We start from the raw sequence: 26598 nt of genomic DNA, 5'->3' as shown, positions 1-26598 counted from the left end.
CCAGTAATGGGATTGCTGGGTCAAATGGTATTTCTGGTTCTAGATCCTTGAGGAATCGCCACGCTGTCTTCCACAATGGTTGAACTAATTTACACTCCCACCAACAGTGTAAAAGCATTCTTGTTTCTCCACATCCTCTCCAGCATCTGTTGTTTCCTGACTTTTTAATGATCGTCATTCTAACTGGTGTGAGATGGTATCTCATTGTGGTTTTGATTTGCATTTCTCTAATGACCCGTGATATTGAGCTTTTTTTCCATATATTTGTTGGCCATATAAATGTCTTCTTTTGAGAATTATCTGTTCATATCCTTTGCCCACTTTTTGATAGGGTTGTTAGTTTTTTTCCTTGTAAATTTAGCATAGTATTTCTTGAGAGGGATTCTAAGGCATCTTGAAAGGTAAGTATAAAGATTCTTCCTAAACTGGATGCCGGCAATACAAATGTTCATTTAACATTAATACCTATTCTTTAAACTACAAATATATTATGTATATTATTTCATATAATGGAAGACTTCACAATTTAAGAACATTTAAAAATTAACCAAAATTTTAGCTCCCCAATAGTGCAATAATCAAGGTGGTAGGTTATTCTATTGTGCTCTCCACTGACATGATCCATATTTGCAAAGGAACAATCCTAAACCAATCCAGTGGAAGGTAGCTTGTGTGGTAAGGCATCTGGAATTACTAACAACCAACAGTGGAACCATGAGCACTTAGCTTAAAGATTAAGCTAAATGGGAATGTGAGAGGAGTCTTCAAATATAGAAAGAACTACCACATGAAAGAAGAACCCAACTTAGTTTTGGAACTACAGTACATTTAGACCAACGGATTTCTGCAATCGGGAAGCAGACTTCAGCTCTACATAATAAGAGATCTCTTTAAATGGGATGAGCAGTCAAGATTTGATTTACGGCCGGGCGCGGTGGCTCAAGCCTGTAATCCCAGCACTTTGGGAGGCCGAGACGGGCGGATCACGAGGTCGGGAGATCCAGACCATCCTGGCTAACACGGTGAAACCCCGTCTCTACTAAAAATACAAAAACTAGCCGGGCGAGGTGGCGGGCGCCTGTAGTCCCAGCTACTCGGGAGGCTGAGGCAGGAGAATGGCGTAAACCCGGGAGGCGGAGCTTGCAGTGAGCTGAGATCCGCCACTGCACTCCAGCCTGGGCGACAGAGCGAGACTCCGCCTCAAAAAAAAAAAAAAAAAAAAAAAAAAAGATTTGATTAACTTTTCCTTCACTGACATTGTTTAAATATAAGCTAGATGGCTATGCAGAAGAAACACTAAAAGAAGATTTTCATTTTAGAATTAGTCTGGATTGATCTTAGCAGTCAGCCTTGTGTCCTAGGCATTACTTATAAATGCGTGTGCTAAATACGTTGGTAAAATACCAGTTTCACTCACGATTGCACACAGTGGGCTGCGGTCAGAATCCACATTGGGTTGATGATGGCACCTCCACATTGGTAATCGCCTAGAAACCTCAGACCCACCTGCCATGGCCAACAGTGGGGGCAGGCTTCTTCCCCTCCTGCAATTCTTCTGGAAAGCCACTGGGGACTAAATGGAGGGATGCCACAGACATCTATAGTAAAGAAGATGAAATCAGTGACCCATAAGGTTGCAGTGATTTAGAGCACATTCCTCCAATAGCTTGCCATAGTTAACAGTAGTGATTCTCAAACATCAGATAGGCTTAATAATAATGACTCCCAAAACTCACCTCTGAAAAATCTGATTTTAAGAAGCCTGCCCAGGTGACTATGCTAGGCAGCCAGAATTTTAGGGACTGGCCTACAGAATTTTATTTATTCATCTAGCAAAATTTATTTAGTGCTTGCCGTTTGCTAGGCACTGTTCTAGACGTTGGTGATATATTGTTGGTGGAATAGAACAGATGATACAAATACTGGCCCTCATGGAACTTATATTCTAGTGGGAAAGTTTCAAGTTTGTTAGGAGAGTACATAAGATTCTTCATTATATCTTCTTGTTTTAGTTCTCATTCTCACAATATGACTCCACGTACTAATCCTCAAACATATCAAATTTGCTCAGGCGTCTAAATGCTGTTCTCTTATCAGGAGCTGGTGAGACCCATAGCCCAAGTGCTAACCTCCAGGAAGCCTTCTCCAATCCTCCAGCAAGAGGCAGATATTTTCTTCTCTGATAGCTCCTTATGCAACTTTCTATTCCAGTCCATCAACTTAAACATATTCAATACATGCATGGGGAAAAATGAAGGATCATAGTATTTACCCAGATGCCTTACAGCATAAGAAAATTAAAAGATGCCAATGTGAATTCAAAATTAAAAAACCTTTGTTTTCTCCCTTTGCCCCACACTGACTATAGAAGTCATTTTAGATATTAAATTTGTAGAGGAATAGACGAGGACAAAACATTGCTTTATACCCTTTTCTTCCTAACCTAAAGCTTATTTGTTCTTCCCTCTACTTATAAGTCTAACTATAAATCCAAATAGGACTCTGGACGTTTTATGGACCTAAATACAAGACTCATTCTTCTTCACTGTGGAGTTATAGCAAATATAAGATAAGGACGTTCAAAAGAGACATCTAGTTAATGAAGAAACAAGATTAAACAGATAGTAATAACGTGTCGTCAACTCACCATGCAGAATAGCTTTTACAGTAGATACAGGATTGTTTTGGGGAGGTAACATTGGTTCAATTTTGTTTAAAGACTCTGTAGAAGAAAATAAAATTTTAATTGAAAGTAATTAGAGAAGTTGCACTAACTGACCCCCCTTGCTTACCCTGGTAAATCATAAAACAACTCTACTGTAGATCTCACTAACACAACCATTCATACACTAGATGCCAGATCCCAGAAATGTGATTTCTTGTATATCTCTTAATATCCCTGTTGCATCTGGCTCTTTTAAGTACTTCTTCCTTCCTTGGTTTCTTGATGTTAATCTCATGGTTTTCCTTATATATTGATGGTTGTCTGTTTTCAATATGTCTTTTTTTCAGGATCTCATTGTTTAGCCTGAAAATACATTGCCAAGGTAATTTTCATTACTCTATTTTTATTCATCTACATGTAGATGACTTCTAAATTTCTCTCTTCAATCTAAATCTCTTTCCTGAATCCTAGACCTAAGACTTTTAGATATCCCCACTTGGATTTCCCACAAGCTAATATCTACACGTCTTAAATTGAACTAAGTGATTTTAAGAGTCAATATAGTCTTGTTCTTAACATTTCTCTATCATCTAGTGGCTTCTACCATTCACCTCACCATTCAAGCTAGGATCCTGAAAATCATATTTGTGACGGTTAATACTGAGTATCAACTTGATTGGATTGAGGGATACAAAGTATTAATACTGGGTGTGTCTGTGTGAGTGTTGCCAAAAGAATTTAACATTTGAGTCAGTGGGCTGGGGAAGGCAGATCCACCTTTAATCTGGTGGGCACAATCTAATCAGCTTCCAGCTAACATAAAGCAGGCAGAAAAACACGTAAAGAGAGATGGGCCTAGCCTCCCAGCCTACATCTTTCCTCCGTGCTGGATGCTTCCAGCCCTAGAACATTGGACTCCAAGTTCTTCAGTTTTGGGACTCGGACTGGCTCTCCTTACTCCTCAGCTTGCAGATAGCCTACTGTGGGACCTTGTGATCATGTAACTTAATACTTAACACACACACACACACACACACACATGATCATGTAACTTACATGTGATCATGTAAGTTAATATTTAATAAAAACACACACACACATATATATGTGTGTGTGTGTGTGTGTGTGTGTGTGTGTGTGTATGTGTTCCCTCTAAGAGAACCCTGACTAATACAATACTGGACTTGGCTTCCTTCATATATTCCATCCCCACAAGGGTATATATAATAAAACAATATATAAAGAATAAATTATTTACAATGATTTTCTTAGTACTTTTCTTGCATATAAGTTCATTCATAATCTTCCAGATTACTCTGAAGTCAGAGAGACCAAGTTCTGACTCCATCTCTTGCCAGCTGTGCATCTTTGGGAATGTTACTTAACTTCTCAAAGCCTCAGTTCCCTCACTGGTGAGAGGAGAGCAATGCACATAGCTCCTATGTATGTAAGAAGGAATAAATGAGGTAATGCATGTGAAATGCTCAGTGAATACCTGCTACAGAGCAAATAATCAAATGTTAGCTAGCTGTCCTATCACTCTGGCACTTATAATTTAATGCCTCATGTTCAACAGGATCTCACTCCTGCCTTTCCTATTGTTCCCTCCAAAACTCAAAACATGTTGAGTTATTTGTAGTTTTCTTATACATTGTCCATTCTCTTTTGTTAGGGTTTTTGCGTATGATATTCTTTTTGTCTGAGTAGCATGTACTTTATCTTCCAGAATGCCGGGATACCTATTAATTCTTCAAAACCCCCTAACTTGGTAAAATAGAGCCAGTCAATCTCATTTCTGAATTACCTTCTTTAATCCTAATTATCTTCTTTCTGTGTGTGGCGTGTGGAATCTTTATGTTCCAGTAGATGCCATTTATTGAGCATTACCTGAGGTGCTTCCTAAAGCACAGATTCCTGGGCCCTATCTCAGATCTACAGAATCTAGGTCTCTGGGGGTGGATCCAGAAATCTGCATTTTTGTTATGCTTACTGAGGGGATTGCTATCCTACATTTAGGTAAACAAGGCTAAATAATCTTCCCTGTAACCATTTTCATAAGCAAAAGTCCACAAGTGTTTATACTCACCTGAGGGCAAAATGGTAAATCTAGCTTTGAAGCCTTGCAAACGATTTTTACTATCACTTTTAAAGTAAATCACCATCATGTTACTAGCATTGAATACTGAAGTGATGGTCAACATTCCACAAAGTTTAGCTGAAAGATTTTAGGAGAGTTTGATTTATAGTTATAATTTAAAAAAAATCAGAACACAGAGTAAAATAATCACCCGATTTTCTAATCAACCACTTTAGTTTTCTCCAACTTTGATTCGTATGCATACCCTTACATCTCATGTGAGAATTAAATGTTAGTTTCACAGTAACAATGCACTGTAATTTCAATTACACAGAAAAAGCTCTAAAATAAGGACATTTGATTTCCAGTATGCACGGAAACTCAATTGGTTATTACTTTGTAGACAATAAGAAGAGGTGAGTTAAAAATAATAAGAAAAAAACCCACCCAAGTTGGTATATTCCTTTTTCCAAACAGGACATAAGCATACTTTATAAAAGAGGTAACACTTGAAGTCACTTTCATGGAAACCTCACACTATACAAGCACTGTTCTGCAGAATCATGGCATTGTGCTCTCACTAAGCTGCCCTTAATGTCTAAATAAATCTTCCAAGCCAATCTATAATCCTGGCCTCTAACCCACACAAACATCTAGCTGAAGGACAGATACTAGGTCCTACAAAAGTGGTTAGAGGGCTGGACGTTAAATCTTCAAACTCAGTAAATTGTTAGGTCACAACTAAAAGTATATTTGAAGTTTTAAAAGTCTTAAAATTGTTATACCTACATAGAAATTATAGGTTTTGGTTACTTTTCTTGGACACAAATATCAAAATATTAGCAACAGAAGGAATACAGAAAAAAGGAAGCTTTAAAATTTACCTTAAATAACTGCCAAAAATTTACTCACTATTACCATTTTATCCTTTCTCTGGGGACTGCCTTTTCACTTTACATAGAGTCTGAAACAATCTTTACATTTTGCACATTTCCATTAAAATGGAATGCAAATTAGTTGCTGGCTCATAGGTTTTAAAGCTAAAGTTGTATGGCATTCTGAGTTTCCAGAGCAAGAAATTCATATTCCCACTCTACCTATGGTATCCAAGGAAGTCAGTCCATGTTGCAACTACTCTGATTAGTCTAACACTTTCATATTTGAAGGGTGAAGGCTACCTACCGAACTTGTGCTTTTCTTCAGAATCACCATAAATCACAACAGCATCATAAATATAGTTTGGACTAAGTTTGACAGTGAAGTCCTCAAATGTCAACTGTACAAATGAAACAGAACCAGGGAAATGGTCAGAGAAGAGAGAAGCTTAAAGGGTTTTCCTCTGCGTATTTAAAGGCTCTTGGTCACATCCTCATATGCTTTCACATAGAAGTGTAAATAATTGCAGTCTCTTTGAAGGGCAATTTGGCAATGACTACCACATTTAAATGTGCAAACACTTTGACCCAGCAAGTCTACTTCTGGGAATTATACATATCCACATGTGTCCAAAGACTGGCAGATATTCATGACACCACGGCTGGTATGACCAAAGACTGGAAACTCAATAAACATCTGTTAATAGGGAACTGCCTTAATGTGTTCTAAAATATCATACAATATTTTATGCAGTTATTAAAAAGAGTTCTGTGGGCTCAGCTGGAAAGATCTTTGAGATATTTTTCAGTGAGCAAGGCGTTGCCAAGTAGCATAAGTACACACACACACACACACACACAAGTAAATGCTCAAAATACCTCCCAAGGACACTAGTAAGTTATCAGTGTTTGTCTCCAGGGGTAGAAGGGGAATCTGATGACGAGCCTTACTTTTCATTGTATATACTTTTAAACCACTGAAAGTTTTCAAAACCACACACAGAGATCTCTTTTCAGAGTTACAAAAAAAAAAAAAAGCATATGGCAAAAAGAAGCTCCTAGTCATAACAGCAATTTAACAATCCAGATGAATTAAGTTCTGCCTAACTAACTTAACTCTATCCTCTATGAGGTAGAGTGATTCCTCAGTTGCCTACCTTTATAATGTGTTTCTCTGGAGCACGAATGAACCGATGACACCTTACGTTACTGGGATACAAATCAGGATACTTGGCAGAGTGATTTGTCCCTTCTACCAGTATAGCCACACTTCCACACCCTGACCCTGTGGAAGCATTGGGGAAATTCAAAGTGAATGGCCAAAGGCACTTCCTCCTCCTCTTCCCCACCCACATCAAGGGAAAATGGCAGGGAATTCAATACCTGAAACACTCACCTGCTTCTGAGTTCTGTATGGCAGTAAAGGTAAGCTCAAGGCCACTGCCACTGTCTTCTGTATCAGAAACAAATGGAACCATGGTCTCACTGGTCTCTGTCAGCAATGGTGAGGGCAATATTTTTCCACAGACCTTACCTTAAAAGAAGTAAAGGAAAGTGAAATAACATGACTAAAGAGTGGTGGAAACATATCCATGTTTGTTTTGTTTTCCATCATCTTCCATGAGATCTCTGGTCTAAACACACTAAACTATTTAATGGCCCTTTGATCATTCAACATTCCCTGCTTCAGTGACTTTGCTATTCCAGTCGTCTTCTCACCCCCTAGTCTCTCATATCCAAATTCTACTCATTCTTCAGGGCCTAACTCAAAATTCAGCTCCCCGATAAACTATCAGACAACCACTCGAAATAAGAGCTACCTTTTTTGAATCAGCACAGCATATTCCCTGTTCTAACGGTATTTCCAACTTTGTGTTACACCTTTGATTACCTCAAACTACAACTTATTTGGGCAGAGGGTGCTTTTTCTCGAAAAATGTCCAGTACCTGGTATGATATCTCAAATACAGTTAATTTTTAACAAACGATTGGTTGAAAGAATAATTACTGTGTAAATAGCAGGCCTGAGCATGAAATAATTTAGACAATAAATATTATAACCTCTAGTACAGTACTTTGTCTATAGCTTCCTGTCAAATATGTGTGAAGAGACATTTGTCCTAACCATTGACCTTATAGAGATCTAGAGATCCAGGTCTGTACCAGCTCTAGAAAGCTATTATGGTTAACACAGAGTATTTCAACAAAGTTAGATATATTGGTTATGTTTATGTAGCTTATAAGAGGTATTCAATAAAAGAAATTGAATGACATGAAATGATCATTTGTGTTATGAGAAGGAAATTATATCAAACAATGTAAAGTTCAAAGTGTATGTGTAAATAGATACACCTCTAAATGCTAACAGAGATTATCTCTAGGTGACAGGGTTATGAATGGTTTATATTTTTTTCCTTTGGCTCATCTGTATTTATCAAATTTGGTAAACATGTACCCATTTTTGTGATAAAAATAATAAAAAAAATTGCCTCAAAAGGGAGTTTTCTGACAACCGTGACATCAATTGCATTCAACACTGTTATTGAACTTGAGAGACGAATGTGGGATCTGGTTCCTAATTTAGAAAAACACTGAAGAGAATAGTCAGTGTGCTGACCACTGTCTCCACTCTTACTATCCTCCCCTTAACCCTTCTAGAAGGGAACAGTGTGCAAGGTGAGATCATTGCCCTTGGTACAATAAAAGAAATTTTATTTTTTTATTTTTATTGTTTTAAGTAAACTGAAAGCAAGTTTATTAGGAAAGTAAAGGATTAAATAATGGCTACTCCATAGGCAGAGCAGCCAGAAATTTTATTTTACATCCCTTAGTATCTCTTTGGTCTTTCAGATACTCTAAAATGATAAATAAAAAGAAATGTAACATACTTACTAATAAGCACTCCACTGCTTGATTGTAAAGCTACATAGTCATGATCACATCCAACTTGCTTTTCCATGTCTAAACTTGTAAATTTTATCAGGATTATTTTATCCTTTGGTACCATTATTTTCCAAACATACAAGCTGGGGTAGGGGAAGGTGAAGAAAATATAACAAATGGCAGAATCAGATTTGATAAATAAAATCTAACACCCGTGCTTTATCTCACAACTCAACAACAATACAATTTTATAGAACACTAGAAGATAAAAGGCAGTGGAACATTGTGAGAAAAATTTGTGCTCAAATTGATAACATTTATCTGACAAATAGATGAGCATTAATTGGAGAATGACCAGAAAACACCCCTTAAATTTCATTTAGTTATAAAATGCTAGAATTTTGATCTATAAATTGAAGAAACCTGAGATTCATCTGAGTTATTCACCTAATTAAAATTCATACTATTCATCCAGAGGTTGAATTATGATTCTCATGAATTATGAATTGACCATACAGCGTATGCTAACCTTAAACAGCCACATATTCCGAGGTCATCCTGAGTCACAGTCCCTGGGTTAAAATGTCATCTCTCTAACTCCCAGTAAGGTCAGCTGTGACTTTTCACTAACATTTTTAAAAGCATATCTAAACTTGAGATAGTATGAAAATAATCCCTTACCTTTATTTTCATACATAAATTTATTATTCAAGAAAATAAATCCTAGTGGGCCATAAATCCTAGCTTCCTCCATGTCTCACCTTCACCTGAATGCAAAGCAATCTTACCTAGAATCTAACATGTTGGAATTAACTCTTTCCAAAATTCAGCAGTCTTTATCTTAGACCTGTTAACAGCCTCACTGCCCTTTACTAATAAGGACTTTAGGAATTAGTCAAGTCTTTTATGCCCAGGTTCCAAAAAGCAAACACTTTTTTTTACTAGACATCTCCTTAACTGGAATCCCTCCCTCCCTCCGAGTCTCACTCTGTTACTCAGGCTGGAATGCAGTGGTGTAATATCAGCTCACTGCAACCTACACCTCCCAGGTTCAAGCGATTCTTCTGCCTCAGCCTCCCAAATAGCTGAGACTACAGGCATGCACCACCATGCCCAGCTAATTTATGTATTTTTAGTAGAGACACGGTTTCACCATATTGGCCAGGCTGGTCTTGAACTCCTGATCTCATGATCTGCCCACCTCGGCTTCCCAAAGTGTTGGGATTACAGGCCTGAGCCACCGTGCCCGGCCAGAAACTCTTTAGTGTTTTTCTATTCAAGTCCATCATCCTGAATATAGATGTAAAAATAAGCTGTCTAAAATATTATAAAGCTCACTTGCCAAGCACTTCAATGGAAAAAAGCACTCCACATCCATCATCCTTTTTGAGATTCATTACATCTCTCTGAGGTAGGCAGGAGAGAAATTACCCCTTTGTTTCCAAATGGGAAACCTGACATTGATAATAAAAGATTCATCACATCTCTTATATAATTGGAACTGTAGTTTAGGCTTTATGACTTCAAAGGCCAGTACTTTCTCAAATTGTTCCATCTTCAAATTATTTTTGGCCTCAAAATCTCTAGCTCAAAGATGAAAAATAGGTTTCAAATCTATGCCAACTTTGATTTATTATTAGTGATCGCTGTTTTAAAAGGATTTTGAGGTCTGGTCAAGCTAAGTGAGAGAGGGGTCCCCAAACAAACCATTGATTTATTAATTCAAATAAGCTATGGAGCATTTATTATGTGACAGGCACTGATCTAGGCTCTGAGAAATGTAATATCTCCCATGGGTATGAAAGGAAGGAGGGCAACCTGGGTGTTATCTGTCATTTCTGAGAATCTAGCTACCACCTACCAGAATACAGAGAGGCTTGGAGGGACTGTGTAACTCTCTCCTTCTTTATATTATCTCTGTCTGCCTTATGATTTCCTAGTTAGCTCCAGTTGGAATTTACAAAACCCTTTCAAGTATCTAAGGCTACTTAGCATGCTGAAGAAGTCACTAACTGTGCAAATTGGCCCTATACCTCATTTCTAAAACACAATTTTTCCACATTTTCACATTCTAAAATTAGAATGCATCTTACAAAGGAGTCTTACAATTTCTGTAGACCTGAATTGAAAGAGTTCTTCCGGGCAGTATCTGTATACATTTCTGTCAGTCACATTGTGCACTATCAACTTCACAGTGCCAAATTTTTCTGCTTGACATGCTTTGGCCTATACTTGAGGTGTGAATTTAGATGGTAGATCTGCATGAATATTAACCTGTGGTTCAAATTCTCGAAGAATTTTTTAACCTCTCCCTACATCTAGTGCCAAGGTTGAGGCATGTAACTTTCCATGTGGGTGGGTTTACACCTTGTTTAGCCTTACACTGAAGATAGTCTTTGGTGACTCAGCCTTATATGAACCTATCTTGGGAATTTTGTTTTCTCCTATTGAAGCTGTATTTTACAATGAATTTTTTGTCTTGATTTATTGAAATATAGTACAAATAGATGCTAATACGAATTGGATTTTACTGGTGTTGAAAGTCTTATTAATCTCTGGTTGACTCCTTACTTTAGTCCCTATAAACTATTTAATATCTTAACTATTTTATCTCTACTTCATCTTCTAAAGTTGAAGCAATTAAAATCTCGTGTGATAACTAAGACATCCAGTGTAAATTCCTTCAACTTTTCTGTAGATTACCTTTTTTGTTGCTTTCCCAGAAAAGGAATTAGTCTGCCCTCTTCTCAATGCCAAACCTTCTTTGTTGTGTTCTCAGAAAGCTTACTTCACATTTCTATGTGTTTCCTATGACTCGTAACTCTCACTCTCTGTTCATAAGCACAGTTGAGTCTACTTTATCAAAACAAACAAAATGCCTCTTTTGACTCTACTGTCTAAAAGCCACCGCCCCAACGTTTGCATCTCAGACAACAGTTGTATTCTTCCAATAGCTCAGGTTAAAAACTCTTAGGTTACTCATATGGGGATCTCATTCTCTCTCTCAAAACCCAAATTGTCAACTCATCAGCAAATCCTACAGCCCTACCACTCTTCACCACCTCTACAAATGTGGTCAAAGCTAGATTTTTACCTGGATGATTGCATCATCTTTTACCTGGACTATTGCAGTAGTTGGTCTCCCAGCTTGTGGTCTTGCCTGCCTACAGTCTATTTGCAACACAGTAATAAAAGTGATCTTTTTGAAATGTGTCAGATGATCATCTTCCTCTGTTCAAAATCCTCCAATGGCTCTCTATCTCCCTTGCAGAAAAATTCAAAGTTCTCTTCATGCCCTGTAAGTCCAAAATAATTTGGCCACATTGCCCTTCTGCAGCCACTCAGCTCTGGTTCTCTGGTCTCTTTGCTGTTCCCCAAGTATATCAAATGTATTCTTGTCTCACACCTACCATTCCTTCTGTCTGGAGTGTTCCTTTCCAAAATGATCATATAATTCCTTCCCTTGCTTTATCCAAGTCTTTTTTCCAAGTATCATCTTTATAATGTGGTCTTCCCTAACCACCCTCCCTGATATTGTATACTCTCATTCTCCACCTCCCTTTCTTGCCTTATTTTTTGGTATAGCATTTACTACCTTCTACTATTATATGTAACTTTTAAAAATTACCCCATTTCCACCTTCTAACTTGCCCCACAAAGGCAAGCATTTTTGTGTGTTTCATTCACTGCTGTATCTCTAGCACCTAAGACGGTGTTTTACACATCCAAAGGGTTCAATAAAATTGTGTTGATTATTTGGGATACTAAATTTTCAACAGTCACTTAACCCATTATGAATATGACTTTTGATCCTACAGTTCTGCTCAGTTCAAGAAGTATGAGTTTCCATATGCAATGGCATTTGATCTGATTTTTACTTCTACAATAACCTTCCTTCTCTTGAAACATTTTCTTGCAGAGATCCCTGAAATGCTTAATTGTCTAAGTTGAATCTCCGTGTTTGAGGGTAAGTAGGCTGCCATCTTCATGTCTCTTACCCAATATACAAATACTTTGCTCAAATATCCACTTATCAAGGGCATTGATTACTTCCTGAAGCAGGCTAGTTAATTTCAGAAATGACTCAAACAAGGAATGACTTCATATTGAATTGAACTCTGCCTTCTAACTTTTACTCAGTAATCTTAGTTATCAGCTCTGCAATTATTCATAATAAGTCAAATTCTGCTTCTTTAGTAGCCTCTAAGACAAATCAAGACACTTCCTTCCTCCTCTTCAGTCTTCTCTGGATCAAAAAATATTATGGTTCCCACAACCATACCTCATAAAACATTGTTCTGAATTTTTTTCCCATCTTGGTTATTGTCCTTCAGACAAATTCTGGCTTATCAATCTCTCTGTCTAAAGATTGTACCCTAGAGGTTCCTTCCCTGAGACTCTAATAAAATAGTTTCTTAAACCTTTGTTCTAAATATTATTCTAATAGCGTAAGCAAAGGTGGCAAAAGCTTTATTGGCATTCTATCATCACAAGTTTGCCTGAGACAAAGTCAGTTTAGACCATTAAGCCTTTTAAATTATGAGCTGAAATTAAGCCACACCTTTTCTATCTGTACTTGAAATAAATATTTATATTCATTTTACATTAGTTCTGAAAGTTATAATCTTTCCATCATTTTAGTTTTAGCATACTCATTGGCTGTAGCATAAGGTCTAATCTCGCTGCATGGAACTTAAGGTCCTCTGCAATTAAGTCCTGATCATCCTTTCCATCCTCATCATCCACTGCTACCCCAGTTCCCATTCACATTGTTGTCCAGTCACAGTGGGATACTCAGAACCCAAACAACCCTAATCTTCCCCACCTCCTTGGCATTGCTTATACCTAATTCCCTTGGCCTAGAATGACCTCTTTCCTGCTTCTCCATCTGTTGAAATCTTCAGTATTAGAACCACCAAAGACCTCATGAGCTATAAAATCATAACTATCCTTCAACGCCTCATTTCAATGCCATCTTTTCCACTATAACATTTATATCTCTCCCCACACTTCTAACCACTCTACACGCACCTTAAAAACCACACCAAAGAGAGCTGGTCTCTATTTTTTTGTAGTGTGCACATTCTTGGATGTGTGGATTATAAAGCTTATTTCCTCTTGTTTTGTAGTATAGTTATTTTTATCTAGCTCTTTTTACCAGATTATAAACTTGTAGAACTGTTATCTTTGTAGTACAGTATTCAATTCTCAGTACAATTTTAAGAACGAATTTAGATCACTTAAGAAAATGAGATACTTGCAGCACAATTTTCTAAAACTTAAAGATATTTTTAGCTATATTTAGATATATTTTAGAGGACAGGGTATGTAGAAAATTTGTAAAAAGATACTAAAGCTTATAGGACATGAACTATTTTCCATCTTCTAGGTGATGCTAAGCAAAATATTACCATGATTATAGAAATAAATGTGACAGAATTAATCACTAAATCCCATAGCAATCTCATTGCCAGATGCTGTATTACATATTTGAATACATCAATTCAAGTAAACTTTAGTTTAATAACTATTGAGGTTGATGATTTACATTAATGAGTAAATATTCACCAACCAAAAAATATCAGATGAAACATATACTTTTATATTAGAACTGGAAATACTAGATAAAATTGCCAAAATAAACCAGGTATGGTGGCATGTCCCTGTAATCCCTACTACTTAGTAGGCTGGGGTGGGACGATCCCTTGAGCCTAGGAGTTCAAGCCCAGCCTGGGCAACATAGGGAGACCCTATTTCAAAAAAAAAAAAAAAAATTGCCAAAGTGGAGACTTTTAAACTGTCCCATTTTGCGGGAGGAAACGCCCCAGGAATCATGCCTATGTGGGATACATACCAATTATGAGAATAGTAGTCTCCTTTGGAATGGGGGTAATGAATCTTCCCATTTTCTCCAAATAACACTGTGCCCTGAGGTTTACAATCTTCAAAAACACAAGAAAGAAGTCAATCATTTTCCTTACCCATCGACAACATTTCAAAATGATCCAGAGGCCAGCCTGAAGCTATACGATTTATATTATTCATTTCATTGATATTTATGGGAATGCAAATATTTTTAGAGGCTATGATTTAGACATTGTATTTGCAAACAGACTTTAAAAACATTTCTGAATTCACCATAATTTGAATCAAAATAGAAACTTTTTAAAACACTTCTTCAGATGTAACATTTATCCAACTTTCCCATCTCTTTTTAGGCTGTCTTGGGTAAGGTTAAACACCTTCATCTAAAGATACTAAAGTACAATTTGGGAAGCTGAGGCGGGTGCATCACTTGAGGTCAGGAGTTTGGGACCAAGCCTGGCCAACATTAGTCAGGTGTAGTGGTCCATGCCTGTAGTCCCAGCTTCTCAGGAGACTGAGGCAGGAAAATCGCTTGAACCCAGGAGGCAGAGCGCATGCCACTGCACTCCAGCCTGGGTGGCAGAACAAGACTCAATCTTGAAAAAAAAAAAAAAAGAAGATGCTAAATAAGCTGGGTGCAGTGGTTCATGCCTGTAATCCCAGCACCAGCACTTTGGGAGGCCGAGGTGGGTGGATCATCCGAGGTCAGGAGTTCAAGACGAGCTTGGTCAACATGGTGAAATCCTGTCTCTACTAAAAATACAAAAATTAGCTGGGCGTGCTGGCAGGTGCCTGTAGTCCTGGCTACTTGGGAGGCTGAGGCAGGAGAATTGCTTGAACCCAGGAGGCGGTTGCAGTGAGCAGAGACTGCTTGCCACTGCACTCTAGCCTGGGTGACAGAGTGAGACTCCATCTCTAAATAAATAAATAAATAAATAAATAAATAAATAAATGGATACAACTTTTAGTAATGGCATGGAAAGTCTCCCTCATTTACTCAAAAGCTTTAGATGCCAGGGTTAGATTTTAAACGTTGGAGACTATGTATGAATATGGGAGGGGCGTTTAAAGTTTACATTCGAAAATTTAAATAAAACTCAGATTGTGAATATGGTACAATCCTTCTGTTTACTTTCCTCTGATGACTTTTTTCAAGTCAGCTTCCTTCTCTAATTAGAACCACACATACCCTCTCCTCTCTGGCTTCCGTTCACTTCTTGGACAGAACTCAGGGCCTTTGTTATATACCTCAGACCCACTTTTGAGATGGGTTGGCCCTGATCCAAACCTGTAGAAGGTATGAGGAGTTAGTGTCTTTTCCAATAATAATCACTTAAATAAAACATTTTTAACAAGGTGATGTTAAAGACTATTAAGAATTGTAACTTCTACTAAAATCAATGCAGAGGGAATCTTTTTCTCAGAGTGAGTGACCCACTAAGTCTTATAGAAAAGGTTAAAGGACTACGTGGAAGCAGAAGTAATTTACTTGATTTGATGGTTAGTGTGGTTTTAAAAATAAGATATGAAATATTCAATTCTCTGATTTTTAAGGTTAAGAAAACTGAATTTAACCCTATTTCCAAAGCATAGCCAGTTCTGGAAAGAGATAGGGAAGATGAACTGGAAAAAAAAAAAAAAGGCAAACAGAGGATGAGAAGCTTAGAAGATTATCCTAAGGAAGCATTATTTAAATAAATCACTTATCACATTCCGATGTTCATTTCACTGGGATTAACCATTAATGTCTGATTTCATTGCTCTTGTAAAATCTCATTGTTACCATTTACCTTTGTTCAGGGCTTTTAAACCTTGTCAACTTTCCCTTCCAGGTGATCAAAATGGAATACAATTGCTACCAGAAGAGAATTGCTCCCCTGCAGTAGAGCAGTGAAGAGGACTTTTACATTTAAGACCAAAGAAGAGTCTGTGGCAGTCCGAGGAAGTGCTGGCCTGTGGTAGGATCCACAGCACCACTTCTAAAAACCCTCAGTCAGGTGGCTGCCCTTGGACTGCCATGAGAAAGGGATGGAGGATGGAGAGAGCACTATGTTCTGGGGCTCTGGGTCTTGTCATTTAAAAAATGTTTGGTTCCTACATTCAACTGCTTGTTCCGGAAAGCTGTGTTCTCTCAGGCCTCTTTCATTCTGCAGAGGACAGGTTTGGTATCTCCAGGCCCACATTTTCCTAATTTAGATTTTAGTGTCACAGAGCCAAATTAACTCTCCAAGGCCTCCCTCATTTTTTCACTATTGCCAAGTAAGTTAACAAGGTTGAGCGGGCAAAGTGGGAGATGAGTGATTTATTTTTAGTATTCTTAAGTAGTACAGAGAAAAATTATGCCAACTGAAAAAATGAAGAAAGAATCCCCTAATGAGTCTATTCTCAAGGTCTGTTAATAAAATCTCATAAATGCGAAAAGGCATCTCGTGAAAATTTTATACTGGGATTTGGTTTGTTCAAGTTATATTGACAGATTTCTGTACTCAGTGTTTCAGAGACACAAGTATCTACATTGGACTAAGAATTTAAAACCAGCCTTATTCTTGCTTTGTTCTAAAGCTTAGTTCTGATAATATCGCAACATAGCAGAGTAACTACCCTTCAGTTAGGATGAGATGAGGAAGAAATAATTCACCTACCTGTGAACAGGTTCTGAGTAATAAAATCCATCAACTCAGACACTTTGGAGAAAATGACAAGTGATGCCTTCATATGGTTGTTTCTTAGAGGAGCTGAACCTCTAGCACAACTGACTACCCAGGAAGTTATCCCAGCAAGAATCCAGATTCCACCACCTCTTCTACAAACCAGTGGTCCTCCAGAGTCCCTCTTTCATGGTACAAAAAAGGAGAAAATTTGAAAATAGCCACAGTGTAAAATATTTTGTCATTTCTGCAAACATCAGCACTCATCACAAAGTGAAAAGAGGTAGAGGCAAAGAAGTCCACTAGTCATCGTCCATCAACTTTTTGTTTATCCATTTTCTTGTGTCCTTATCATTAGTTTCAAGGCACAATCTTTTAATCAAGATAAAATCTCTTTATACCTATTGGCTGCAATCTTGTCAGGTTAACACCTTTTCTTCCTCCTTTTTTCTTTCCACTACCATGTACATTCTAAAAATCGTTGGAAGGGAGGTAGTATAGATAGATGCTTCTACTATAGCTTGTCACCTGGAATTGCAGGAAAGACTATGTCATCTTCCAGTCCTATAGAGCATCAGTGAATAGATCCCCCAAGATAGTTCAAGGCCTCAAAGCTTTAAGAACAGAAAGCCTGGGCCGGGCGCATGGTTCACACCTGTAATCCCAGCACTTTGAGAGGCAGAGATGGTGTATCATCTGAGGTCACGAGTTCAAGACCAGCCCGACCAACATGGTGAAACCCTGTCTCTACTAAAAATACAAAAATAATTAGCTGGGTGTGGTGGCGGGTGCCTATAATCCCAACTACTCAGGAGGCTGAGGCAGGAGAATTGCTTGAACCTGGGATACAGAGGTCACAGTGAGCCAATATTGCGCCATTGCACTCCAGCCTGGGCAACAGAGTGAGATTCTATCTCAAAAAAAAAAAAAAAAAAAAAAAAGGAAAGCCTGGGAAACCTAATTTTATCTCTGGGGATATATGTAAAGGACCACACTGGCTCTTATCCTATAGAATAAAGAACCCAAGATTTTAGGATTGCATCTTCAATAACATTCCAGAATCTATGCTGCTTTAAGACTATGTTTCAGACAACTTTTTTTTTTATGAATATGAGATATTTTCCATTTATTTTTGTAATATAATTTTCCATTTTTTAAATACATTTTCCATTCTTTTTTTTTAAATTATACTTTAAGTTCTAGGGTACACGTGCATAACGTGCAGGTTTGTTACATATGTATACTTGTGCCATGTTGGTGTGCTGCACCCATCAACTCGTCAGCACCCATCAAGTCATCATTTATATCATGTATAACTCCCCAATGCAATCCCTCCCCCCTCCCCATGATAGGCCCCAGTGTGTGATGTTCCCCAAACTAGTTCAACCATTATGGAAAACAGTATGACAATTCCTCAAGGATCTAGAACTAGATGTACCATATGACCCAGCCATCCCACTACTGGGTATACACCCAAAGGATTATAAATTATTCTACTACAAAGACACATGCACACATATGTTTATTGCGGCACTATTCACAATAGCAAAGACTTGGAATCAGACAACTTTTTGTCAGATTAAACTCTTCTCAAAAGGTGTAGAGGGCTTCATCCAAAAAATGATTGCCTATAATGAATGCAGATAGCAAAAAGCACCTTTAACCTATCTGTTTTCCAATTTAGAAAGTGGCATAAGTGTAAGTTTCAGTCTCCTCTCTCCCAAACTCCTGTCATTGCCTCTAAGAAAAACTCAAAAATCCTTCCAAAAGATAATTTCAGAGAGCTTCCCTCAACATTTTCAAGCTGCTTTTTGGCAAAGAAAAATGACTCCTTACTGCTCCACCTTAAAAGAGAAGATAATTTACTTAGAAGACCTATCTAAAACTTAAAACTCCTGTGTTTCAAAAATTGGTCTCCTTGTCCCCTCTAAATATCTTGTGAAGATTGGTATTCATTGTGAAGTTGTGTCAGTCTTGGGAGATTGTGTCATTCCCAATATCTCTTACACAACTGTGACCAAAGCTATGTATCTTCAGTCAAATTTTGTGCAAATATATTCTGCACCAAAGGAAAAAAATCCACAATGCTTAACAATATGTGAAATGAAGAATTCATAGCTGGACCTAATAAGATTGTGAAAGTGATCATCTTGCTTGATTCCATTAGGTTGGACACGTTCAAACTAATCCCTTTCCCCAACCCACCAAAATGAAAGAAGTGTAGGAGTAGGAATGGATGTGGAGACAGGAAATAATTCTTTCTGCTTAGGTCAAGTACACTTTTTCAGTAGAAATCAGATGAAAAGATGAAGGGAAAAGGAATTTTGACACAGTAACAGAAGAAACAGGAGCTTCTTTTGCAGAAAGGCAGAATCTACTTTCACCCACATGTTGCTAAACAACTAGGCTGGTTTACACTTTTGTACCTGGCAGGTGTTCACTCCCCCATCAGGGAAGCCGGCACACAGCATGGTCCTTCCCAGGGGAGGGAGGTTCATGCTCTTGAGCACAATATTACACGCTCTCTCATCCATGATGGGAAGTTCCATTTCTTGTAGGACATTTGAATATTCTGATGCTGCAGAGAGAGGATAGATAAGTTAGTACACAATATCCTCATGGAAACAAATTAATGAGAAGTCTACATGTTTAGAACTATTTCAAACAGATTTTTAACCACATGTAGAAGTAAAATTGTTTTTAGGTGTGAATCATATTCACTTCTAAAAATCAGATACATGGCAGAGGACATTTTAAAAATATTCAGCAGATTTTTAAGGTAACATAGGCAATTGTACAATTGTGGCTTCTCTAAACAAATGCTTAAATGTTTCCCCAACAGAGGAAAACTTTGGTCAATACAGAAATGTTTTATAACAATCATTTTTTTTATTTTTGAGACAAGGTGTCCCTCTGTCACTCAGGTTGGAGTGCAATGGTACAATCAAGGCTCACTGTAGCCTCAACCTCCTGGGAGCAAGTGATTCTCCCACCTCAGTTTCCCAAGTAGGTGGGACTACAGGCATGCCACCATGGTTTGCTAATTTTTAATTTGTGTGTGTGTGTGTGTGTGTGTGTGTGTGTGTGTGTGGAGACAAGGTCTTCCTATACTATCCAGGCTGGTCTTCAACTGCTGGGCTCCCATCCTCCTGCCTTGGCCTTCCAAAGTGCTAGAATTACAGCCGTGAGTCACTGCACCCTGCCTAAAATTCTTTATAAAATAAAAAATCACAATGTATTTTTGTCAAGCTTTGAGGTTGACAAATAAAAATTGTATTTATTCAAGGAGTACAAAGTGATGTTTTAGTATATGCATACATTGTAAAATGATTACCACAATCATGCTGATTAACATTACATCACCTCACAGAGTTAACTTTTTTTGTAGTGAGAATACTTAACATTTACCCTCTTAGCAATTTTCAAGTATTCAATATATTAACTATAGTTCCCATGCAGTATATTGGATTTCCAGAACTTACTTGTCATACAATTCCACATTTACACCCTTTGAACAACATCTTCCCTTTTCTTTCACTCTCAAATCCCTGGTATTTACTCTTCTACTTTTTGTTTCTGAGTCTGACTTTTTAAAAATGTCACAATATTAAAGACAAAGAAGCTTAACTATTGTTACTATTTCCTGATCATCCTTTTGCCTTATACCTCCTCATCTATCACAGCTCTATCCAGCTTCCTTTATCTGCCATACCTAACCAAATTGGCAGCAGTAGGAGTGATATGAATAGCCTTTTAAGAAGTATAAGCCTTTTGATGCTGAGGATAACCAGAAATCTTTGTTGTGTCAGAAATTAGGGATAAAAAATGATAAATGTACTACTCATGGTCAAGAAAATTATTTCTGCTTCCCCTGGACATACAGAGATCTGCAAGAAGTAGTAGGTCATTTTGATGTCCCTTACTCTTGGAAATCTTGCCCCATCCACTGGACAAGCAAATAATTCCTGGTTCAACTTTATCATCACTGTCAGGAAGACAGATTGGCTGAACAGCAGTTCCTGAGAAAAGAACAACAAAGGCATGAGGTTCATGGATAAGTATGCCATGTTGAATACTTTTGGAAAAGTGAAATCTATTGATTTTATGGTTTCTACGCTTTCTTCCTAAATGTAATGGTGACATATTTTAAGTTTTGGCTCCCCCATAAAAACTGTTTTGTATTTATAGAAATTTAGAGAAATGCAGAAAAAGTAAAACAAGGAAAAACATAAGGCCAATTGTTCTACACACTACCATGAGCCCCCCAATCTACTGACATTTTAGACTATGGCTTTGTTTTGAAAGGATAGTTTTTCACTCGACAGCTATTGAGCACAAATCCAGAGGAATTAGCCAGGCCCCTACCTTTGAGAGATTGAATTAATCTTTAAGATCCTAGAAAGTTACCTGGCCATGAGAGGAGCTGTAAAGAACCTCGGAAATTTAGAAAAAATATGGATAATGGTGGGGAGAGACCTGTAATTTAAGAGAAAGTGGCTGAGGATTGATCACAACTGATATCCAAATCTTTAGAGAAAAGCCCAGTAACTCCAACTATGATACAAAAAATAATTTTATATCTAGACATGTGCTGAAAATGTAGCACACTAAAAACAAAGAATGGATCTCAAAAAAATCTAGAAGGAAAAAAACATATTATCAAAAAAGGAATGTTATTGATTTCTCAACAGCAGTAAGTGAATGTTAGAAGATAGTAGAACAAGATGATCAAATTATCATGTGGCAAGCACTCTTTTAGATCTCAATGAATGAACAGAAAGAAAAATATTTCTGTCTTGGTAGAACCTACACGAGTGTGTATATTTGTGTTTGTGTGTTGGGCGAAGGGAGAAGAAACACATAGCAAATATAATACGTTGTTCAGTGGTAAATAAATGCTATGGAAAATAATAGGATAAAGGAGATTAGTCTGGAGATTAGGGAGAATGGCATGGAAGGAGTCATTTCAAATATGATGATCATGGAAAGTCTCATTGAGCGGGTGACATCTGAGCAAAGTCTTGAAGCTGAGGAAAGGAATCATACAGTTATCTGGGTAGAAGTCATTTGATGAAGAAACACTCCTTGCTGCAGGATCATGCATACATGTTTAGGGGACAGTGGGAGGCCAGGATGACTGGAGCAGATTAGGTAAGTTTCATTAAAAAATAAACAAACCAGAGGTTAGATTAGGAAAGAGGGTATGTCAGATAATAATGACATTGATTTTCATCTAAATGTAATGGAGAACCATTGAAATGGTTTGAATAGGGTGATATAATCTGATTTACCTATTAAAAAGTATCATTCTGGCCACTGGGTTAATAACAAACATTAGGAAGACAGAAGCAGCAGCTTCAGTAAATTTCAGAGACCATTAAAATTAACGCAGGCAAGAAATGATGGTAGTATTGCCTGGAACAAGATGGCAAAAGCGTGAAGTGAGAGAGGAAGAAGCAACAGGATTTTCTGACGCACTGGCTGTACTGTGTCAGAGAAGGAAGAATCAAGGATGAATCCAAAGTTTTTTGGATTTAGATGTTTAAATTATTGATCCTGAATGAGATCACTAAGAGAATGAGCACAATTAGAGAAAAAGATGTCCAGGGTTGAGCCTGGGCACTCCAACAATATGAAGTCAAGGAGAAGAGGAAGAATCATCATAGAAGACTAAGAAAGGGTACAATAGGGTAGGAGAATAATTAATGGATTCCCAGAATTCAAGTGAAGAAAATATTTCCAAGAACATATGAGCAATTCTGCTAAAAACTCTTATCCAGAAATATGGGAATTGAGAAGTTACTTTGAATTTAGCAACATAGAGGTCATTAGTGACTGTGACAAGACCAAATTTATGGAACAGTGGAGTGAAAGTCTGATCCACTTAAATGTGGAACAGACATCTTAACCTAATACATCCAGCTATGAGAATTGAGGAAATGAAATTGACATAACTGGCATAGATGGCTCTTAGTAGAGGTTTTCTATAAAGGAAAGAAAAGATGGGGCAATAGTTTCCTCTTACATACACTTACGGTTTGAGTTATTCTCAGTATTTTGATCATCTACTATCTCCTGACATTCACTTACTGCTGTTGAGAAATCAATAACATTCAATTTTTGGTAATGTGTCTTTTTCCTTCTAGATTCTTTTGGGATCCTTTCCTTTAGTGTGCTACATTTTTGCACATGTCTAGATATACAATTATTTTTTGTATCATAGTTGGAGTTACTAAGCTTTTTAAATCTAAAGATTTGGATATCATTTATGACCAATCCTCAGCCACTTTCTCTTAAATTACAGTCACTCTCCACCAATATCCATACTCTTTCTAAACTTCAAATTGAATGTTTATTACACTCTATCTTCTCTGTCTCTTATCCTCATTGTCTCCTCTGGGTAATTATTTCAGATTGTCTAGTTCCATACACCTAATCTAATCTGGTAGATAAGTATTCTACTGAGTTGCTAATTCCAATTACATTTTTATATTTTCACATTTTACTGGCTTATTTTCACATTTCCCTTTCATCTAATAGTTTCCGCTGGTTCAATCATTTTCAGTACATTTTCACTTCTTTAAACCTTAATATACTCATTTTCTATTCTCTATCTTGAAATTTGTAACCTTTGAAGGTCTGATTCTGATTGTTAATGCTTCAGACTCTATTTTCGATGGCAAATTTCTCTGCACGTTTCTGTGCTCGAATTCATTAAAGCTTTATGGGAATATATTAAGCTGGGATTTAAATTTCATTCTCTCAGAGAGGATTTATTTTTGCTTCTGCCAGAGGCTGATTACTCACCTGGAACCACTTTAAAATGTTGCCTGGGAGTGTTTGTGCCACACAGGTGATGTCAATTCCAGCATCAAACCTGAGTGAGGCCTGGCTCATGATTACAGATTCTTCTGAGAACCCTCTGTCCAGAGCCAGGGTTGAGACAAGTAAGTGCCCTTATTCCCTCACTTTATGTAGCATAACACGCACAACTCCCTCTCCCTATCTTTCAAAGCATCACCTTTCAGAAATTTCCAGGTTCTTTACAGTTCCTCTCACGGCCAGGTAAATCTCTAGGATCTTAAAGATCAATTTGATCTCTCAAGGGCAGTGGCCTGACTAACTACTCTGGATTTGTGCTTTGTTTTTGGCCACGTAACACTTCCTTTTCTTGCATTTAAAAAAAAAAGGAGGTCTTTTAGCATTTTACCCAGAAAGTTTATATTACCTGTGTTGAGAGAGTGTTGTATATCTTGTTCATAGTAATGACAGAAAGAAGTCTCCAAAAACATTTTCAAATGTTCCAAGCTTTTTGGTTAGAGATGAATAAAGGTAGGTAGTTAGAATGGAGCCCAGCCAAGAAACAGGAGTCCTTAAAATACTAGTTGGCCAAAATATGGACTTAACCTAAGTTGTTCATCAATGGATGAATGAAAAAGAAAATGTAGTATATACACACAATGGAATATTATTCAGCCATAAAAAGAATGAAATCTTGTCATTTGTAACAACACAGATGAAACTGAACATGGATATTAAGTGAAATAAGCCAAGCACAGAAAAACAAATATCACATATTCTCCCTCATGTGTGAGCTAAAATACTGAATCTCATGAAGATAGAGAGTAAACCTGTGGTTATGAGAGGCAGGGAAGGATAGGGAGGAGGGGAGGATGAAGTGGGGTTGATTAATGGATACAAATATACACCTGATGTTTGATAGATCAGAGAAATAATTCCAGCATTCCTAGCATATATAAAAAGATAAATATTTAAGGTGCTAGATATCCTAATTACCCTGATTTGATTATATGAATGTATCACATTATCACATGTACCCTGAAAATATGTACTTCTAATATGTATCAATAGAAATAAATGAAAGGGAAAAAAATGTTGGTTATTAGGTTAAGCATAAATAATTTGTGGCTGGGATATGTAGCTTATACAGTACTTTATTTTTTTAATAGGTTATAGACTGAACAAAATTATTTTAAAAAGAAACAAAGCTGAGCTATTCTATTACTAGACAGCCACACAGACATTAAAGTTAACTTGTACATAATTAGCAGTTTTCCTCCATTGCATTTTTAATATTCTAACTCTCCATACTCACCAAACTTGACTTTGTGTTTTAGATACAGCAGTGCAATATCAGGACTCATATATTCATGGCTGTTGTATTCAGGATGGGTAATAATTTTTGAGACAGGAATATTCTGTTCTTGCTCATCCTTCTGAGAGAGGCTGTACTCCCCAGAAGTCACAATTATGTTCTTCAGTTGCTTCCTAAAACCAAAGATAAATGTTTCATAAATAGTTGTTTCCCCTACACAAATCTTCTTGGTTTGATGTAATTAAATGAAGAGTGATTAATGTACCTTTAAGCATCCCTGAGTCTTTGAAGAAGGTTTTCTTTATTTATTGAGTGTTACCAATGGTCATATTTTTTTTAATCTAGAAAAAGTCATGGTTTTCGTCATGTTTCCATTTTTCTGAGTTAAGTAATTAAATATTGCCTCCTTTACTTCTTTGATATACAAACCTTAGTTCATACGTGCTATGCCATTTGTAACAGGATATAAAAGTTGCTTTCTAGAACTGTTCCTTCTTTTCTCTTATTAGTACCTTCTATTAATCTGGTCAAATATATGTAATTTCTGCAGCTTTTTCCCACCTAATGATTTAAACCCAGCTGATTAAAACTTTGGAGCATCCATTTAACATTTCTTGTTAATGCTTTATTACAGTAAGTAACCACCACCTCTACCCAAGCACTAAATCCATAAATTATAGATGATGTCTAGGATTGTTTAATTCAGTAGAACAGGAAGCACTGGAAATCTTGGGACAGACACACATTTCTGGGAATCAGGAAGATCAGTGGGTGGGTACACTGGGAGGCAAAATTAAGAAAGGAACTGAGAATGAACCTGCTATTTAGAGCAACAAATCTCCCAGTCCCATAGCTAGGAATCAAGGCCTGACAAATAATGGAAATCCACAACTTACTCACTGAGGCTGTCCAGGCAGTGTGCTGCTGTAACAACACTATCTCCTTGAATCAAGCTTCCTCCACAGAAGTGGTGCTCATGTGATTTTAGGGAGACCTGCCCGAGAAGAAAGTTACAAACGCAGCTAACATGTCTCCCCACAGATGTATCTCCATCGGAAACACTGGAGATCAACTTTTCTAATCTGACATAATATTCTTAAAATACTGACATAAATTGGATAGTAAGATAGTTCCTATGAAGTAAACTTTTTGGTAGAGAGCTAGAGGGGGTCAGGAGAAAAACTGCAAATCAACGTGGATTCTTGCTTTTGAAACAAAGGAAATATTTCACCGTTTTCTCATTAAGAAATCAATGCCTTTGTTGTACTGACCTGCCACGGATGTCCAGCCACTGTTGAATTTCTCCAACTACTAATTCTAGAGAAGAATCTAGATCCCACGGCAGGTTCCTTAATTTTCATGTTGACCATACGAATTCCACACTTCAGTCCTGTGTAGAAGAGCACGTGTGTGTGTGTGGACACACAGAGCCTTATTTGAGAGTTCACTTTACCACGATTTCCCGTTTG

General features: G+C 37.3%; 1 protein-coding gene across 1 annotated transcript in view; it reads right to left on the bottom strand.

The window, feature by feature from the left end:
* The window catches only part of OVCH1 (ovochymase 1), a 56208-nt gene that overhangs the window by 28674 nt on the left and 936 nt on the right, over positions 1-26598 (bottom strand). The window contains exons 2-16 of the mRNA XM_033222536.1: positions 26401-26519; positions 26026-26123; positions 25130-25302; positions 20937-21032; positions 19440-19591; positions 17008-17197; positions 15555-15653; positions 14355-14442; positions 8510-8643; positions 7014-7151; positions 6775-6902; positions 5925-6018; positions 4752-4880; positions 2648-2722; positions 1418-1598 (exon numbers count right to left, since the gene is read on the bottom strand). Of these exons, the coding sequence (XP_033078427.1) occupies positions 1418-1598; positions 2648-2722; positions 4752-4880; positions 5925-6018; positions 6775-6902; positions 7014-7151; positions 8510-8643; positions 14355-14442; positions 15555-15653; positions 17008-17197; positions 19440-19591; positions 20937-21032; positions 25130-25302; positions 26026-26123; positions 26401-26519 (1894 nt within the window). The remainder of the gene's footprint in view (positions 1-1417; positions 1599-2647; positions 2723-4751; positions 4881-5924; positions 6019-6774; positions 6903-7013; positions 7152-8509; positions 8644-14354; positions 14443-15554; positions 15654-17007; positions 17198-19439; positions 19592-20936; positions 21033-25129; positions 25303-26025; positions 26124-26400; positions 26520-26598) is intronic.

Source organism: Trachypithecus francoisi, unplaced genomic scaffold (genome assembly GCF_009764315.1).
Source record: "Trachypithecus francoisi isolate TF-2019V2 unplaced genomic scaffold, Tfra_2.0 Lachesis_group11, whole genome shotgun sequence".
Taxonomy (NCBI): Eukaryota; Metazoa; Chordata; class Mammalia; order Primates; family Cercopithecidae; genus Trachypithecus; species Trachypithecus francoisi.
This window is presented reverse-complemented; position numbering and strand designations above follow the sequence as displayed.